The following is an 18,793-nucleotide window of genomic DNA, read 5'->3' on the forward strand; positions in this document are numbered from 1 at the left end:
TGCAAAAAAACAGAATTTTCAGTTCAGTTCATTTTTTATAAGTTGGCCTTGATATTTCATAGAAAAAAAGCTTTTATCCTTCTTGTTCTCTGAAATGTTTCCGTCATTTTACTCATCGTAGCTCAGTTATATAGTGTTTTGGAAATATACAGGGAGGTGAAGTGGGCTCCTGTCTAAATGTATCAAAATATGAAACTCCATGCGAGCAAATTCCTTGTTCGGTCACAAATGTTAACAGACACAGAATATAGGATATATATATATATATATATATATATATATATATAAATATATATATATATATATATATATATTATATATATATATATATATATATATATATATATATATAAAATAAATAGCGCAAAGATGGTAGATTTAACAAAACATGCCCAATTTGTCCCTGCAGCGCCTTCTGATGGATAAAAAGTGCTACTCTTAAAGACAGCTTCATGCACACAGGAGTGCATTCATGGTATAACAGTAAAACATAAATCTGTGCAGAGTTTCTAATACGATCTCTTCAGAAACCTATGTTTGATGTTAGGCATACAATGTCCATGTTTCATAAAGTCTATGGCCTCTACATGTAATGCAATGACGTCATCTCAACTTTTATTTTGAAAAACACACTGGCCGGAAGTGGCGCTTGGCATTTGGCATGCGCATAATAATAATACCGAGGAGGAAAAGCAGCAGCGTTTCGGCGACGGCGTTACATTGTAAACATTAGGAACCCGGGCGACTTCGCTGCGTCGTTGGGATGGAAATATAAGGTAAAGCCTGGCGGAAAGCTTCCTGTCACTGTCAGCTCGGACTGACGGTAACTTACTCATCGTTAGCGTTCAGGGTGAACTTCTAACATCAGTCCGACCTGATGCTCACTCTGAGGCGGCCACACACACCCGACATGACGGCTAACGAGGGGCTGCCTTCAGTTGGCTGTGTTTCGTGTTCTTTGCTTGTACTGACTCACTGTGTTGTGTTGTGTTGTGTTGTGTTGTGTTGTGTGTGTTGTGTTCAGGGTCGCCTGTGGATGTTACCACAGAGCTAGCGGTAGCACATAGCGTTCCCAGACACCCTAACTCGTTAGCTAGCAGTTAGCTCGTTGGTGTTTAGACTCCTGCGTGGACACAGATCTTCACAGAAACTCTCATTCTTTCCATTTAGCTCACTGGTTTCTGCCACAGCCGCCCATAAACCTAACTGTAACCCAATTCTTCCCCATGTTATTGGAAAGTGTGATTAATGTTAGCTAACGAGCTAAGTGGCTTCACATCCGGATCTGCTAACAACAAACATTTAGCTCCAGACTTCTCAGCCATGCAGCTTAAAAACAAGCCAGCCACAGGCTGTGTGTGTGTGTGTGTGTGTGTGTGTGTGTGTGTGTAAAGGTTATCGTCAAATTGAGTGATAGGGGCTGACAGTGGGCACAAAGCTGTCGGTACTGGTACGTGAACATCTGATCCGCCGTGTAACAGGATCAGTATTGGCTTCCAGTTTCCCCACTGATCAATCCTGATCTGTGATCGTGTTATCTGAACTGTGCTCCGGCTAACTGTGACAAGCGATTCATAAACACAGAGCGTGTTCAGGATCAGATGACCGAGTATTTCAACAACAGAGGGATGAGATGAACCCACTCACTCTCACATAATGCAGAGAAATGATGTGTGCCATTCCTTCTCTGAACCTCACTGTACTGCACTCTAGTGTTTTGTACAATAAGAGGAATCAGAGCACTCAGGTTTATTACTTAAATGTAAACCGCAAACTTTAAGCCACCAAAAGAAGAAGGTGATTAACTTTATTGATCTGTCAACCAGTTCAACAGTCTGATCTCTGACGTGTGTTGCAGCTCAGCCTTGGTGTAGAGTTTAGGTCCATTTTTGGCACTGCAGGGAAATCAGAAGTGTAGAAACATTTTTACCGTTCATTATGACAATGTAAAACTTTCAACAGCGGCCGTGATTCTCACTGTAACGCTGTTTTGTGTCAGCAGAGAGACACTGCCATGTGTCAAACACACAAGTGTCACTGCCGCTCTGTAAATATTCCCCCCGAACAACTGCAGCTTGCACCCATTCACACGGGGCAGCACAACAGGTGGACGTGCAGAATGCACACGCGGAGATGCAAGTGCTCTGACCACATGCTTACATCCTGTTTTCTCTACAGCCGCACCAAAAAAAGCACTCCTGTGTCAATGTCGGCGTTAAATGACTTAACATGTTTCCACGGAAACGCCCGACATCGGTAGAACAATGTGGGAGACTACTTGTTGCTGTAACTAACCGGGAAATGTAAATGCTCCCATCCAGCGGGTCATGGGACGTCTCGGGAGGCTCCTCCAGCTCCGGTCTCTCATTCGGATGACAGCAACACTAAATTAGATTGACTAACTGGGCTAAGATGACCAGCATGCTACTGCTGATAGAGAACGGATGGTGCAGAGCCAAAACTTTCTGTTGAACCTCATGCTTTGGATCACTATTGTGATTGTTTGGGTCACGAGGAGCACCAAACTGAACCAAACGGCCCACGTACCATTAAACCCCCTTTTTTCAAGAGCTTGTGATGTAATATGATTTGGTTAAAACTTGTGTGAATAATATATCTAACCCTGTTTAAGTATGTGTTGGCTAACGTCAGCACATGATCACAGCCTCTCAGTGACTTCAGAGTTGTTTTGAAGACATGTTTATGAGCCTGTCAAGAAACCTGTACATCACACACAGCAGGGTTTATTGCAGGACCATGCTATTTGACTGCAGTGTGACAGGTGAACAGAGTAATTGTACAGGTGTGTCTAATAAACCGACTCTTGTCAGCGTGCGCCTCAGTCTGATCTCCAGCTTTCAACACACAGTTAAATCAGTTCGAGGAAGCTGCAGCTTGTCGGTCAATGAACCGAGCATGTTTTCTAAAAGAAGTTGCAAAATTAGATTTAGATTAATTCAGTTCATGAGTGTAGCAGTGTTTTCACTTTCTCTGATTTGTTGTGTTGTCTTTTGTAGGTTAACCTCAAGGAGTGGAACCAAACATAGTTCTTCAGTGCATGGACGCAAAGCCAATGCGCAGGTAGGTGTGGCGTCAAAGTGTGAGAATGTACACGATCCTGTTGCAGGATGAAAAATGTGGACTGTTAAACTACAATGTGCTCAATCTTAATGCTTCAGCTGAGCAGGTGGGTGTCGAACATCCACGTAGGCTGATTTTTTTTTTTTTTTTTTTTCTTCTTTTGTAACTGAAGAGAGAAAACTGTCCACTATAGTCATGAAGAAGAACAAACCAACTCCTATGTCTTTGTAATGTCTTTGTTCGTCATGTGTGAGGTGAACACATGACATTTCCACACAGTCAAAGCATACCTGCTCAAGGTGTAGTTATAATATCTGAATGCACCACACCGTGTCTCTCCTGTCGGGCTGCTCACAGCTCTGTCACGCTGGCAGGCACTAGCCGAGGTTTGTATCAGCGCCTGGTTCAAAATAGTTCAGCTGACTCCACTGACAATCGGAGCGGTTAGTTTTTTCTAGTTGGGCCATTTTGAGATGTTACCAGAGCAACGTTTGCTTATAAATAAAAAGCCCAGCAGATCAGTGCTGTACACCTACAGTAAGAAGCGACAGATCAAAATGGACGGTCAGCATTGAGATCACCTGAACTCACATGACCTCGATGATATCATCGTTTTTCTTCCTCCAGAACCAGAGAACACGTCATAAAACAGTTTTCTCAGGCTGAGTCGTTCTCCTCGCGATGAGTAAACTGATCTGCATGTGTAAAAGAGGCGGGGTGCCCCTTTAATATCAGCACAGTGTTGCCTTACAGACTGTCAGACACAAATGTTGATTTATTGAAGTTCTGCTGTGTTGGATTACATTCCATTGTGTAGTGGTTTGTGATTATTTGGTGGAAGCTGAACAAGTTCATTAAACGTTATTTGTGGTCGAAGCTTTGATAGTTTCCAAGCAGCCTCACCTGTAATGATTAGACCACATGTTTGCCTGGCACTGTGAACATGATCTGAAGTGAACCAGAATGATCCTGTGCCCACCGCTCTAAAAACACATAGACCTACACTGACTGCTGGACTGCTGTAGATAAGTTTACACTGGCTATCTAGAGGCCTGTGACCCAACTATATTTGGTTCAGCTGGTCCACAGACACTGTGACAGTAGATGAGGCGTGTGTGATGATGGATTCACAGGTACACTGCCATAAATAATGTATTCACAAGAACTGATGTCTAAAGTAGCATTTTCCAGAGAACGGAGTGTGGCAGAGAGCTCAGATTAAAGACTATATTTCATCCATGATGGTCGTGAACTGCAGTAGCCTACAAAAGCTTGGCTACTCAGTCATTTGTAGATCACAACATCCTACACACTCCATTTTTCTTTCACCTCCCCTGAGCTGAGCACGACGAGCCGCTAAAACGTCCAGTCGTTTAATCCTTGCTGCCCCGGTTGATGTTTAGGGCCACCAGCGCACGCCAAGACGCCACTGGAATGGACATCACCAGCCGCTGTACTCTGGGGGACCCCAACAAGCTCCCTGAAGGGGTCCCCCAGCCTGCACGCATGCCTTACGTCTCAGACAAACACCCGCGGCAGACCCTGGAGGTGATCAACCTGTTGAGGAAACACCGTGAGCTGTGCGACGTGGTGCTGGTGGTGGGTGCCAAGAAGATTTACGCTCACCGCGTGATCCTCTCCGCCTGCAGCCCTTACTTCAGGTACCGGGAGACGAACATTGTATTCAGCTCACAGCTGGCACAGGATAATATATCTGAGAAGAGTTCAGGGGGAGAACATCTAAGTAATATCTCTTGATTTGTGTTCAGGGCGATGTTCACTGGAGAGCTGGCGGAGAGCAGGCAGACTGAAGTGGTTATCCGCGACATCGACGAGAGAGCCATGGAGCTGCTCATTGACTTTGCCTACACATCACAGGTAACAACAACCCCAGCAGTGAACTGTGTTTCACTGATATTAGAGGTTGGCGCTGTGTTGTTGCCACTCTTGGTGAGAGTGTATAAACTTATTGACCGCACGCAAGCAGATAGAAATCTGGCAAACACAAGTGGCGCTAAACAGCTAAGTTCAGTGAGTTCTCGAAAAACAGGTTTGAGTCACTTGCAGGTTGTTTGAACAAATACTAACAAGACATGGAGCTCTTCAGATCAGCTGGTGGTCTGTGACAGAAAGTTCAAACATTTGAATTTATTTAATAAAATGTGCATTCATGACTCGGAGCGTCAGGAGGGACAAACAGGACTTCCAGGAACATGTGCCTCATTTAGACTTTTACATAATTTGTTTTACATAATTGAGTTACAGAGGGTGTAATTAGGATGGTTTGACATTGATCAACACAGAGAAGGCTTACAAGTCTAAACCATCAGTATGCTGATTATTTGTGTGTGATCAAGGTAGGTTTGACTACACAAAAGATCAGGGCTGTCTCTTTGTAGTTTCTGCCAGAAAACTGACTAACCAACAATCTTCAATTTAAACGAACATTGCAGACTCACAGCAGAGTTATTGAGAAGTTCCAGTCAGGAGAAGGATGCAACAACATTTCCAAGTCCTTGTTTATCCCTCAGAGTGCAGTTAGGTCTGTCATAAAAAATTCAAACAATGCAGTGCAGCTGTACATCCGAGCATCACTGAGCATCCTGCAGAGGCCTGTAGAGACCGAGACGGAGACAGAGCTGCAGGGTTCCAACCCGAAACTCTGCAGACAACACAGCTCTGCCTCACTAGTCGCAGCTTCGTGGCTATATGTGAAAATGTCCCGACCTCCGTTGCCCCTAGGTGACCGTGGAGGAGGGAAACGTCCAGACGCTGCTCCCTGCCGCCTGCCTCCTCCAGCTGGCTGAGATCCAGGAGGCCTGCTGCGAGTTCCTCAAGAGACAGCTGGATCCCTCCAACTGTCTGGGCATCAGGGCCTTCGCAGACACGCACTCCTGCCGCGAGCTGCTCCGCATTGCGGACAAGTTCACCCAGCACAATTTTCAGGAGGTAAGAAGTCACAGGGCTTCCAGAAATGCTGATAGATAATGAAGGCGCGGAAAACATTCACACACAAGTTTTGCACATCTCACAGCACATCTATGACTTATTATATTTTCTTTTACCCCGTCACGCTGCTGTTAGAGCTGCTTTCTTTGTCTTTAGTCTTAAACACCTAGTCCAGTTACCACAGGGCCTTTGCGTGTAAACTGCTAACTGCTTCTTTCGGTGTCTGTTTACACACTGCAGAGTGTCACACGCTAACACTTCAGCTGGCTAAACTGCACACTAACTAACACAGGTGTTGGTGTGATTGTCTGTTTGTCCAGTTTCACATGGATTGTAAATATGGAAAAAGCCCAGACAGTCTATTGACTCACAATTATAAAGAGACGTGTGCTAACACAATACAGGAGAAGCTTCTTAGGTTCACACTGCTCCTCAGTATGCTGTAGCAGATTCTGTAACAGCGGAAAGTGATGGGACACTCTTCTGTCTCTGAGGTTTTACACAAACCTCTTTTCATTTGTGCAGCTTGTTGTGTGTCAGTAATAACAATAAGCACAAAGATAAACTTCTTTAATCCTTCAGCGGTAATCCTTCTCTCAGGGATTTAAATGTTGGTTTGCAGCTTGTGAGTCAATAGAAAGAGGAAACAGGCTTCAAGCTGAACTGTAGAGGCTATGCACACACACACACACACACACAGTCTTCTTGTTTTTGCTGAATCACAAACACTTTATGTTAAACGTCTTTTAGTCTGTTAATCTACAAACTATACTACTACTACTACTACAACTATATATCTATTTTGAACAAAGTTGAAATTTACATTTGGCATTAATTATTACGACATTTTTCCCTTGTGTTGTCTGATTAGACGTCAGAGGAGGCAGACTGATGACTCACCTTATTCTTCACCTGACGTGGTGCATGTGATACGAACAGTTTAGATTTTAGTTGTGGCATTGTAGCTCCGACACAGATGGCCAGATGACCAGTGGTAGGTGTTAGAGGTGGAGTGTTCCTGTAGTCTTGGTAGAGACGCGTTGGTCTGCATTCGTTCTGTATTCATCGTCTCAGTAGTTTTAACAGCTACATCTGCTGGACTCAATATATTATTACATTTTCTTTAGTGGCAGTCACAAAAGATTTTTATAATAGACCTGTTTCCAGGAAGACACAGATGGAGTTAATTAGTGTTAATTATCCCGGTCAGTCCTACCAGTGAGCTGTCCTGCTTTAACACCAGAGTCCTGGAACTGGTTAAAGTAAACCAGATGAAGCCAGTATTAATGTTTGAATTGTGTCTTTTCTTGGTATTCCATGTCAAGATGTCGTGATGAAAGACACGGTAGTTATGTGGTGGTGTATGGACTGAGGAGGACTGACTTGTTCTGCTCTGCTGTCTTTAGGTAATGGAAAGCGAAGAGTTCATGCTGCTGCCGGCCAACCAGTTGATTGACATCATTTCCAGCGATGAGCTCAATGTGCGGAGCGAGGAGCAGGTTTTCAACGCTGTGATGGCCTGGGTGAAATACAGCATCCAGGAACGCAGACCACAGCTCCCCCAGGTTTGTGACCACAGTGGGCACTGCTAGTCTTTCCGCTTGTTACTGGCACATGGTCCAGTCATGTATGACACTCGGCGTAAAAATACTGATGTGGGGTTACTGTGTTCTTTAGGTCCTGCAGCATGTCCGACTGCCGCTGCTAAGCCCCAAGTTCCTGGTGGGCACCGTTGGGTCAGACCCCCTGATAAAGAGTGACGAGGAGTGCAGGTGAACTTGTTTGTTTCATTCTTATTTCTTATTTCTTCTAACTCTAAACAGTGAGAGGAGAAGCTTTTACCTCGACATATACATCATGCACTTGTTCTTTGTTGTTTCAGAGACCTGGTTGATGAAGCTAAAAATTACCTGCTGCTGCCACAGGAGAGGCCACTGATGCAGGGCCCCAGAACCCGGCCGAGGAAACCCATCCGCTGTGGAGAGGTACTCTTCGCAGGTCAGTACATTTTTGGCAGCAGATTTGGCACCACTGTAGAAAGTCTATCATGCTGACCTTGTGTATATTTAACCTTGTCTCACTTCCCTCACATCTCCTTCTCTTATAGTTGGTGGTTGGTGCAGCGGTGACGCCATTTCCAGTGTTGAGCGCTACGACCCCCAGACCAACGAGTGGCGGATGGTAGCGTCGATGAGTAAACGGCGATGTGGAGTCGGTGTCAGCGTTCTTGATGACTTGCTTTATGCAGTGGGAGGTCATGACGGCTCGTCGTACCTCAACTCTGTGGAGAGGTGATCACTCCAGCTTCGTCTAGCTTTTCTTTCGAGATTTTCACTCAGGTTTTATATTTCATGCTGTTACGTCTGGCCTAGGGGAACTGAACACAACACGAAAAGAACGCTCACCTTTTTCCCCACTCCCAAGAATGACCAAGGTCACAGAGCTGCAGTCCAACAACAGATCATTTATTCGATGATTATTATTATTATATCAAAAGTGGTAGTGTTAGGCTTCAGGGTGAGCATGGCCCAAAACAACAAACAAAACAATCTGACCGAAAACTAACTTACCTAACCAAAACAAGGAAAACAAAATACAGGTTTCTAACCTGCCTCCCTATGAAATAAACAGGAGAAAAGGGAGATGAACCAAAAGAGCTACTCACACCTACAACTACCTGGACTGCTAAGCTAAAGTCTGCTAAAGCAGACAAGTACAAGTTCACCCAGCACAACACAATACAATACAGTACAATACAGCCTGGTGGAGTAGGGTCAAGAGAAGAGAACGAATGTCTCCAGCGGCAGCTATTTATAGCAGATCCACCAGTCCATTAACCTATCGGCAGGCAGCACCTGGATAGACACCTTTTAAGGGTGGAAGCACCACCCTTAGGCAGGGAGAGACAATAGCACAGAAAAATCACACATCAAGACCAAAGTACACTAAATAATGACCCTGGGTCATAACACATACTCTGCTTGTCTTTTCTACTTTGCTGAATCAAAAAAAAATCTCTTTGGTCCATTTATCGTATCCAGATATGATCCGAAGACCAATCAGTGGAGCAGTGACGTAGCCCCCACCAGCACCTGTCGTACCAGTGTGGGAGTGGCTGTCCTCGGTGGTTATCTGTACGCTGTAGGCGGACAGGATGGAGTTTCCTGTCTCAACATTGTAGAAAGGTATATGTCAGAACTTCCTGCTTCCTCTTGTTTCCTCGAGGTAGTTCAGGATGTCTTTATGATGATCTGGATAATTTCTAGAAGCTTCCCATACACTTAATGTTTGAATAAGACCAATCAAGGATGTTGTTCTTGTGCTTTAGGTATGATCCTAAGGAGAACAAATGGACCCGTGTGGCCTCCATGAGCACCAGGCGATTGGGTGTAGCTGTGGCCGTACTGGGGGGGTTCTTGTACGCTGTAGGAGGGTCTGATGGGACGTCACCGTTAAATACAGGTATGATACTGAGTCATATGATGAGTACAATATTAAATTGACCCAACAAGAGGAAAGGTAGAAGCCTGTTAGACTTGAATGTTTGTACACAGCATAGAGCGACACTTTATCTCTGCTTTGGGTGTGATAAATCATACTTCATCAAATGACTGTTATCCAGATTTTTTGTGTGATGTTTAATTACGACAAAGGTCAGTGCTGCTTGTGTAGGGAAGTTGGGAAACATCTGGGTTAGGAAACAAAATAAAAGTAAACAAAAAACCTGGCTTGTCTTTCCAACAATCAACGACTTTGGTTTGGTTGAAATTAGGGCTGTCAGTCGATAAAAAATAAATTAACAAATTAATCGCAAAAATTTCTGTAATTAATCGCGATTAATTTATCAATAAATGTATCAATAAATTAATTGCATTTTTCTGAGACTGAAGCTTATAATGAATATTTATTTATGTAAAATGATAAAATTAATGTAGAATAAACACAGAGATATAATAATATATTTAAATTCATTCATTTTATTGGCTTAAGGTGCACATATGCACAGTGCAAATAGAAAAAAGCCAGAATGAGGAAATATACTGACGAGTGCCACACTCCTGTAGTGTAGACTGGCGAGGTCCCGTGGAGGTAATTTCAGCAGGGTGTTTTGCTTTGAGGTGATATGTTAAAGTGTGTTACTTCTGTGGAATTTAAATTCGGCTTTGCAAACTGTGCAAATTGCCTTGTTTTTGTCCAACGAGCCGTCGGGCAACTTTTTAAAATGAAATGTTCCCCCTAAAAGTCCGTCCTTATCCATCTTTCCGCCATAGACTCTCCTTTAGTTAGGATAGATCAGTGGTCCCCAACCCCCGGGCCGCGGACCGGTACCGGTCCGTGGATCAATCAGTACCGGGCCGCACAAGAATTAATTAATTATTTCTGTTTTATTTAATACGGTCATTTCGAAATAAAAAAAACGTTTCAAAATAAAAGACCGCTCGACTTAGACTGGGACTATAATAAAGGGGGACTTACTACTTCATCCACAGTTGGTAGGAGAAGAAGAAAATATTACTTAATACTTAATATTTTCTTCTTCTCCTACCAACTGTAGATAGAGTAGTAAGTCCCCCTCTATTATAGTCCCAGTCTAAGTCGAGCGGTCTTTTATTTTGAAACGTTTTTTTATTTTGAAATGACGTATTTCCCCCCCCCGGTCCGCATTAAAATTGTCAAGCGTTGACCGGTCCGCAGTTAGGAAAAGGTTGGGGACCACTGGGATAGATCATAGACATATACATAGACTCTCCTTTAGTTAGGATAGATCATAGACATATACATAGACGCCTCATTGAGCAGGTTGGTCCGTTGCTGCGATACGTTAACGTGTCCGCCATATTGGATGTGGCAGATCTGCCGTAAACTAATACAAGGAAATGGACTGAACTTCATAAAGCGCCTTTCTATAAAGTGCTTTAAGTGAATGCCTCTTATACACCCATTCCCACACACACTAATATATCTGGGAAACAAAGCTCTACTTTGCCACATCCGAAATGGCGGCGACGTCGACGTGCGATTCAGCGCTCAATGCGATGTCTATGTATATATGTCTATGGGATAGATGTTTGACCGTGCATGTGACCAAAGGTTATGGGTCAGCCGCCACCGGAAATAAACAAAACCACGTTAATTGCGTTAATTTTTTTTAGCGCGTTAATTGTTTAAAATTAATCACCAAAATTAACGCGTTAATTTTGACAGCACTAGTTGAAATATATTCCATAAAGATGCCCCCATTAGTCACACAAACTTCAGAAAAGGGGGTCCAAGTTGAAAAATGGCCAGGTTCCCCTTTACTCTACTACATCGTTAGTTCATTGTCAAATTGTTCTTTTTTTGCTGTTCTCTCCTTCTCAGTGGAACGTTACAACCCTCAAGAGAACCGCTGGCACACGGTGTCTCCGATGGGAACCAGGAGGAAGCACCTCGGCTGTGCGGTCTACCAAGACATGATTTACTCTGTTGGAGGGAGAGACGACACCACAGAGCTGAGCAGCGCAGAACGATACAACCCCAGAACCAACCAGTGGTCTCCTGTAGTCGCCATGACATCCAGACGAAGTGGGGTATGTATTTTTGGGGGGTTCTGTGTGGTTGATAAGAGGTTAGCTTCAGTTACTGCAAAATCTGCAAGAGGTTGTCAGTGGATGTCAAGGTACTGAAATGGTTATTAGAAAAGCTTTAATGTGTGTGTGTGTGTGTGTGTGTGTAGGTGGGCTTGGCTGTAGTGAATGGTCAGCTGATGGCCGTGGGAGGCTTTGATGGGACGACGTATCTCAAAACTATAGAAGTCTACGATCCTGATGCCAACACATGGAGGTATGTGCCACATGAAAAGCATTTAGATTTATTATTATTATTTATTACGGGTGTCAGTGTGGACATGAGAACTGCTCTGCAGTCTGTACGACATGATTTAGACCTTTAACACACACTACAACACAGTTCTTCTACCATGTTCCTGTTAATTGATGTTAAAGAGGGATTTTAAGCTTTTCATTCCCATGTCACATTATTTGCTGTAGCTCAAATAAAGGTCCAACTCTCCGGTTTGCTGAGTACAATTTTCCTCAGTACAAATTGACAGTGTTTGTTCATGTGTACATAATTCGCTTTAGCAAATGACTTCCTGCTGAGACATCAACCATTTTTAAGTTGTCCTTCCCATTCACAGACTGAATTTTGACTGGTTTTGATGGTTGGTTATCATTGACAGGTCTTAAATCATTCAGAGTCATCGGTCTCTGAGTTTTTTGTCCCCACCTTTTACATTGGGAGTGAATTAATTTTTATCCACATCTTGTGATAATCTTACTATCAACAGTTATTTTAGAAACTTTCTATCAAAGAATCACTTCCACGGAGGTCTATAGATCACCACAATGACAAATTCTTGTCATGTCAGTGAATCATATTGATACGTTATTGATCACTGTGGGTGGTCATCCTCTTAAACATCATGTACGCATCAAAATGTTAAAGTCACAGTACATCTCTTGACATACTTGACCCTCCTTAAGTCCCGCTCCTTTTCGCACTGTGCTCCAATCACAGTTTAACCTCGGTCAAAATGTTCCGAGTACTGGCTCATGAAAATTAGCTTCTGGGTTAGGGTTAGATCTGTGTTTATGAAACTGAACTGTTCCTTCATTTGATTCTCGCTCACTCTTTCCAGGTTATACGGAGGAATGAACTACCGCCGACTAGGTGGAGGGGTGGGCGTCATTAAAATGACTCACTGTGAATCCCACATATGGTAACACCAACCTCGCCCCCTCCCCATGCCCTCCCCGCATACACACACACACTCAAACACTTCTCATCACGTTGCTATGGATGCCTCTTTTCACCGACTCTCGTGCCTCCAAAAGAGACGCTGTAATTTATGCAAGGATGAGAATTAAAAAAGAAATATGTGGGTGGAGACGAGATGGAAAGAAGAACAAACTTTGAACTCTAGTTCATCCCCCACCACACTATGAGGTCATTAACTTTGGAATACCCTCGTTGTCTTCACTGATTGACCGCGGTCACCATGACGTGCACTGAAAGCAGAAGTCTACCAAGAACCATTAAGCTTCCAGTTTGGAGAGGACAGTCCTTCTCCAGGTTTTCACCCTCCGAGCCTCCCAGTCTGGGACATTTGATTTTTTTTTCGTGTGCGTGATGGCTGGAACTCAACTTGAGGGAGTTTAGCTTACATTTCTAAGGTTTAAGAAGTTCAGATGCATCCACTCTGATACACAGGAAAAAGATGAAAGCCTCCATCGTCCCCCCTTGTCCTAAAAACGCCAGCTCCCAAATCCGGGCTGCAGACCTCCACCCTCATCGAGTGGATCAGAGAACCTTCTGTTCAATGTGTGAGATCGATTGTTTCCTGAAGATACAGCATTGCATGCTGACTGTCAGAGGTAAATCTCTCATTCTTTTTCTACTTTTGCTTTCGGCTTCGAAGCACACATCTGACTGTGGCTGTTCTGTCTCTGGGCCTCCATGTAGCATTAAACAGTAGGAATCTGTCAGGCTGTTCTTTTCTGAAGGCATCTATACGTTCAGGCTGGATATCCACAGAGAAAGAAAAACAGACTTTATAATAGGAAGCATTAGAAGGCAGGATGTGTGCGGGAAAGTCACTGCTACTCAACATTTTCTCAACAAACTTACAGATGAGTGAGTGAGTGAGTGTGTCTCTGCTGCTACACTTTACCAGTGGCTAATTTGTCTGTGTTAACTTTTGTGTTTGTAGATTTCAGTTCAGATACAGACGGTTTCATCGAGTTGTGTCGCTGGTTCATCGTTGGCTCCAGTGCTGAATCATAAAGGTTTCAGTACGCTTCAAACTAGCTCCAGACTTCACGTTATCACGCGTAGAAATGACAGATTATACAAAACAATAACTAAATGGCGAATAGGGATGTTCCTCGTGGCTAATTTCCATTAAAGATAAATTAGAAAGCGTTCAGAAAACAGTCAAAATCGAGCTGGATTAACTCTGTGGACAACAAAACATAGATGACATGACTTCGATGATGATGTTAAGTTACAGAGGATAATGCACCACCTTTCACACAGCAAGCTAAAGTTGCGTTAGCAGCAGTAAAGTGGCTGCATAAAGATGCCACAGCGAAGTGCTGTTGTACCGACTGATATTTCTGGTGTCGACTAGTGAATTGCATGCATTGCATGCAATCCCAGTGGCAACATTCGAAGGTCTGCTGTCATAGCTTCCACATGGCTGCGTCACACTTAGTGTACCCTCTTTAGGTTGTACTTAAAGTTCTCCTTTCACACGTCCACACACCTGGTCAGCCATCGACATTGCTAGACGCATACTGAGACCTGAACAGTGTCACATACTGCGTTTACTACATGGCCAGCTTGACCTCAAAACTCAGAATGTTTCAGTTTTTTATTGTTTTGGCAACAAATCTCACAAAAATGACCAAAACCAACAATGAGTTAGTCTCACAGCATAAAGCTTTGCTACCCTGTCTGTGGTACTGATCCCCTGAAGCCTTTTAAGCACAAACATGTTGTTACATTTCTACGAAAGGCTCAGTGATGACCTGAAACTTTTTTTTCAAAATGTCAATCAAACAGAAGGAAACTGCTTTTGTTTGGGACTATTTTGAGTTGCGGATTAATCCACATTTGGTGTTCTAGTGAGTGATTATGTAGGACTGAGTCCAAAAAAATGAGTGCGTGTGTGTTCATGTTGCATCAGTGATTACTAGTTTTTGGACATGAGGCTCTGAATACACACAACACTTGTTAATAGATACATTGATAGTTAGTTGACAATAGGAAAATATAAAATATAATAATTTTAAAGTGATCCTAAATACTGTGTGTTGTTCTGGAGATTGAAAATTAAAATCTACAAACACATTACTTTAAAACACTAGATTACTTCCCCCTTTCCACAAGAATTCTAATGTTGTGTTTGTAGCGTCGGCTGTAAACTCCCTTACACTTGTTTTGGTGATGAACACTGGAGCCAGTGATCTGCCGCGGACACATCTCCTAACATTACTCCTCATATTAACCTCCTTTTATCAAAATGAAGCAAGAATCTGATTTTTTCTTTATGCAACTGTATGTATGTATGTATGTATGTATGCAAGAAAGTTATTAGTGTAACATTGAAATTTTGATGGACTTTTTAATGTCAGAACTGAAGTGATTTTTCACCACAGCACCGAGGCCCTGAGTCCAGTTGAGAAATGTGAACACGTTAAACATTTATTAACCCGCTGGAGAGGACAGAATTCTTTAACTGTGGATTGTAAAATCAGAGCAGAGTTCATATAATCCCTGATATCAAAAACCAGGCAGCAAACTCCTCTAAACGTTTTTTTTGTTACGTTTTACACTTAGAGCGTCAAAGTCTGACAGATAGACGTGATAGACAGATGCAGTAAAGCATATTTATCCCAGTTTGTTGTTAACAGAATGGACCACATTAATATAAGAACTGTGTATGAGTTGATAAAGTAACAGTTCCCTCTGTAGTAGTCGGTGATATTTCAAATATTTCTGTCACACAATCATGAGAAACATGGATCCTTTTTGTTTTGTAGTCACAGTTCCCACATTGTTGTTTTTGTACATTGATGTGTGCTGCTCATTGTGACGGCTCCACCTGCTGGTGGACAGTCATAGTGCAGCACTAATCCAGATAATAAAAAGACAGTTTTCTAAGTGGTCCCTGGTCGTAGAGCTGATGTCATCTCAGTGTGAAACAGAAGTGGAGACGGACACAGTTTGAACAGAAGGTGAAATTGGTTGGGATGAATCTTCTCGGAATATTTTGCACTGTGATTATCTCTTTATTTTTTATTTTTATCATATTTTATATGGGTGTTCAACTTTCCAGATATGGGGGGGGAAATGGTCAAATCATACGTCAACTTGGGAATCAGACATTTCAGGCACTTTTCACACTGACGATGACAGATTTATTTCATAGCTGCAACACTACAACTTAAACTTGCTTTGTGGTCACACAGTCCATCGCGGTTCTGCACTTTACATTGTGTGTGTGTGTGTGCGCGTGTGGAACAAATGCATCACTGTAATGACAGGCAAGTGACTGCACACACACACACACACACACACACACACACACACACACAGAGCGGTTATTATGCATAATTTGAACCAGATTTCCATCACCCAAATATCGGTGTTAATGTTTAATAATAGGGCAATTCTAGATTTTTGTTGGGTTTATTTTTCTATGCTAGAGAGTTCAAGCGGCAGGATCACAGCTTGGTCACGTACATGTGCAAAATGTCCTGTCCTGTAAACAAATGTTTATATTTGGGATGTTTTTGCAGTCACGCAATCTTAAAATTGGAGCAAGGCTCCGTGACACATCTTCTATACCCCAGTGTGGCAAATGTAGTTTTCATCGAATAGAAATCTTATCCCTGTTTGACGATGCAGTGTGGCCGGCTGTGCATGCCTGCTTCTTGAAAACTCTCCCATGAATATGTTGCTACGTTTCACTGCCACACAATTACAAGGAAATCCCACTCAGTTTAGTCTAAACGTGGTATTACTTTGGTTCGAGCCCTGTCACTGTAAAATAGCTTTTCTCAAAAGTCAAAGCAGCTCCGTGACGGTGCTTTTTTTTTTTTTTTAGAAAATCCTTTGCGTTTCTGCAGTTTATTTAGCTATTTTCAACCCACAAAGGCACAGGGAATCTGGTGATAGAAATATTGATTGGATTGTTCAAACCAGTAATACTATGTTTGGTTTCCCAACCTGAGTGGAGTTCTCCTCTTAATAATTTAAGCTACTAATGATGCATTGTGATAGTGATGAACAGAAGTAAAGTTCAGTCAGTAGCCGATGTTCAAAAATCTCTTGTTTTGAGCAGCCTCTGTGCAGCATGTCCAACATGACCTCTGGTGTTTGTTTTCATATATAAAAGAGCCGACTCTCAGCTCTGGACTCACCATGTTCACTATGACAAGGATTAAACTTTTTCCCTGGAAAAATAAAACACACGTGTGTGTCTGGTTCTTTGTGAGGTCCAAGTACTTTTCTGCAGCAAAAGGAGGAAAATATACAGTTTACAAAAACTGCTTTCAAATTATTTTCTTCTTTTGAGTGAGGGAGGAATGAGTTTTCACAGAAATCATCTATTTTGGTCCAACCCTGGTCTGAAAACCACAAAATACCCACAAAGGGAAAAAGTGTTCTAGTCAGAATTATGATGGCCATTTACAAACTGCACAATGCTCCTGGAGGCGAAGTGTTGTTTGTCCTTTCAGAGAAAATCCGCCATAAACTAAAATTCATTTGTCTTCTGGTATTGCTGACCTTTGTTTTAGTCGTAAAATTGTACCAGTAACTCTGACAGATTTTAAATTGACTTCTGATAAACGGGTTCACATCAGGCTCTGGTGACAGGCAGCTCGTTTGGACGTCACATCACAAACAAAAGTCATAAATCATCACAATGTTATCTGGAAAGAGCGTAACTTGCTTGCTGAATAAATCCGATGAAAATAATACAAACATAGACTTTTTGGACTTGTTTCTAGATATTTGCCCTTACGATGTAAACTTACTGTCGTCATCACAGCTCTGGTTGACATTCTCCGGAGGGTCCTCTTACAAGCCTCATCCCTGAAGTATTTTGGCTTGGTCTGGTCTGCTTGTTAACCTAAATGTAATGAAACCAGTGGAGCTCAGTGCAGAGATGTAGCCTCTAGAGAACTGCAGTGGTTAGCCCGACCCCACAATGGACGACTCAGCAGGGAACGAGTGAACCAAGGCTTTCAAATGATGTTAGGACAGCTGTAAAGCTCAGTCATGATTTAATCCCCCAGACCCAAGAAAAATCCTTTTCCCAGCACTACATCTGCGCTCTAACAACTCACTGTAAATTCTGTTTTCTGACAGAATTTGCGGGGGTGATGTCAACTGCGATGATTCATGTGATGGGGACCTTACGCCTGTGCTCAGTGTGTGGATGTACAATCACACACCTATACAGCAAAGTGTCTGAGGAGAAAACAAAATGATCACTTGCTGCCTAACAAATCCCACTCACTGACAGATGTCACCACAACAAGACAATCTGTGTTATTCACTTCATCCATTAGTGGTCATAATGTTGTGGCTGATCGGCGTAAATCTCTTCATTCAGCTCGCCATCACATTTCAACCCTGCCGGTCCTACAATGGCAATTTGGACAGATAAATAGAAAAGTAAAAAAGTCTGTATAAATTATTGTAAAACAAGCAAGATAGATAGATGGAGCACATTTTTCAACCATATATAGGTATCAGCACATGGTGGTTACTTTGTTGAGCGATGCTATGGCAGAAGGGACTAAACTCCTGCCATAGTGTGTTGGTTTACAGGGACCTGTATCTGTGACCAGAGGGGAGTAGAATGAAGGAGGAATTGACAGGATGGCTGTGATCAGCTCTGTGTGCGATGGCTTTACTGAGAAGTTGGCGTTGGGGAAACTTATGAGTTTGGAGACGCGATGTGTGATTTGTGTGAGTTTGACTATTGGAGGCAGGGCAACAGAAAGTGCTTTGAGTTAACTGATGGCAGGCAGAGTCTTTGTTGGCAGCGTTTGTGGATGTCAGTGGTTCGTTGATCAAAGTTCAGTTTATTGTCCAGGCTAAGTCCAAGGAACATTGTAAAAAATGTCTGTAGATTTTACGGTGAAACTGCTAAACAATGACAGTAGAAGACTGTAAAATATAATAATAATATATGTGTTTTACCCTC

The 18,793-nt window shown here is 42.7% G+C and overlaps 1 protein-coding gene across 1 annotated transcript; it reads left to right on the forward strand.

Moving 5' to 3' along the window:
• Positions 1-642: 642 nt before the first annotated feature.
• klhl20 (kelch-like family member 20) lies at positions 643-17,044 on the forward strand. The gene is made up of 14 exons (XM_027282962.1): positions 643-776; positions 3,018-3,081; positions 4,485-4,742; positions 4,851-4,959; positions 5,824-6,030; positions 7,437-7,595; positions 7,708-7,802; positions 7,913-8,028; positions 8,138-8,321; positions 9,072-9,215; positions 9,359-9,492; positions 11,392-11,600; positions 11,747-11,853; positions 12,710-17,044. The coding sequence occupies exons 2-14, from the start codon at positions 3,059-3,061 to the stop codon at positions 12,792-12,794; spliced, it is 1,830 nt and encodes a 609-aa protein (XP_027138763.1). The 5' UTR covers positions 643-776; positions 3,018-3,058; the 3' UTR covers positions 12,795-17,044.
• Positions 17,045-18,793: the final 1,749 nt, after the last annotated feature.

The sequence above is a fragment of the Larimichthys crocea genome, chromosome X (genome assembly GCF_000972845.2).
Source record: "Larimichthys crocea isolate SSNF chromosome X, L_crocea_2.0, whole genome shotgun sequence".
Lineage (NCBI taxonomy): Eukaryota > Metazoa > Chordata > Actinopteri > Sciaenidae > Larimichthys > Larimichthys crocea.

What these genes read in the sequence shown, in the direction of transcription:
- klhl20 (XM_027282962.1), top strand. Translation starts at nt 3,059, where the DNA reads ATGGACGCAAAGCCAATGCGCAG. An exon ending in AAGAGTGACGAGGAGTGCAG is followed by an intron (nt 7,803 to 7,912) that starts GTGAACTTGTTT and finishes TTGTTGTTTCAG; the next exon opens with AGACCTGGTTGATGAAGCTA. An exon ending in TACCTCAACTCTGTGGAGAG is followed by an intron (nt 8,322 to 9,071) that starts GTGATCACTCCA and finishes TATCGTATCCAG; the next exon opens with ATATGATCCGAAGACCAATC.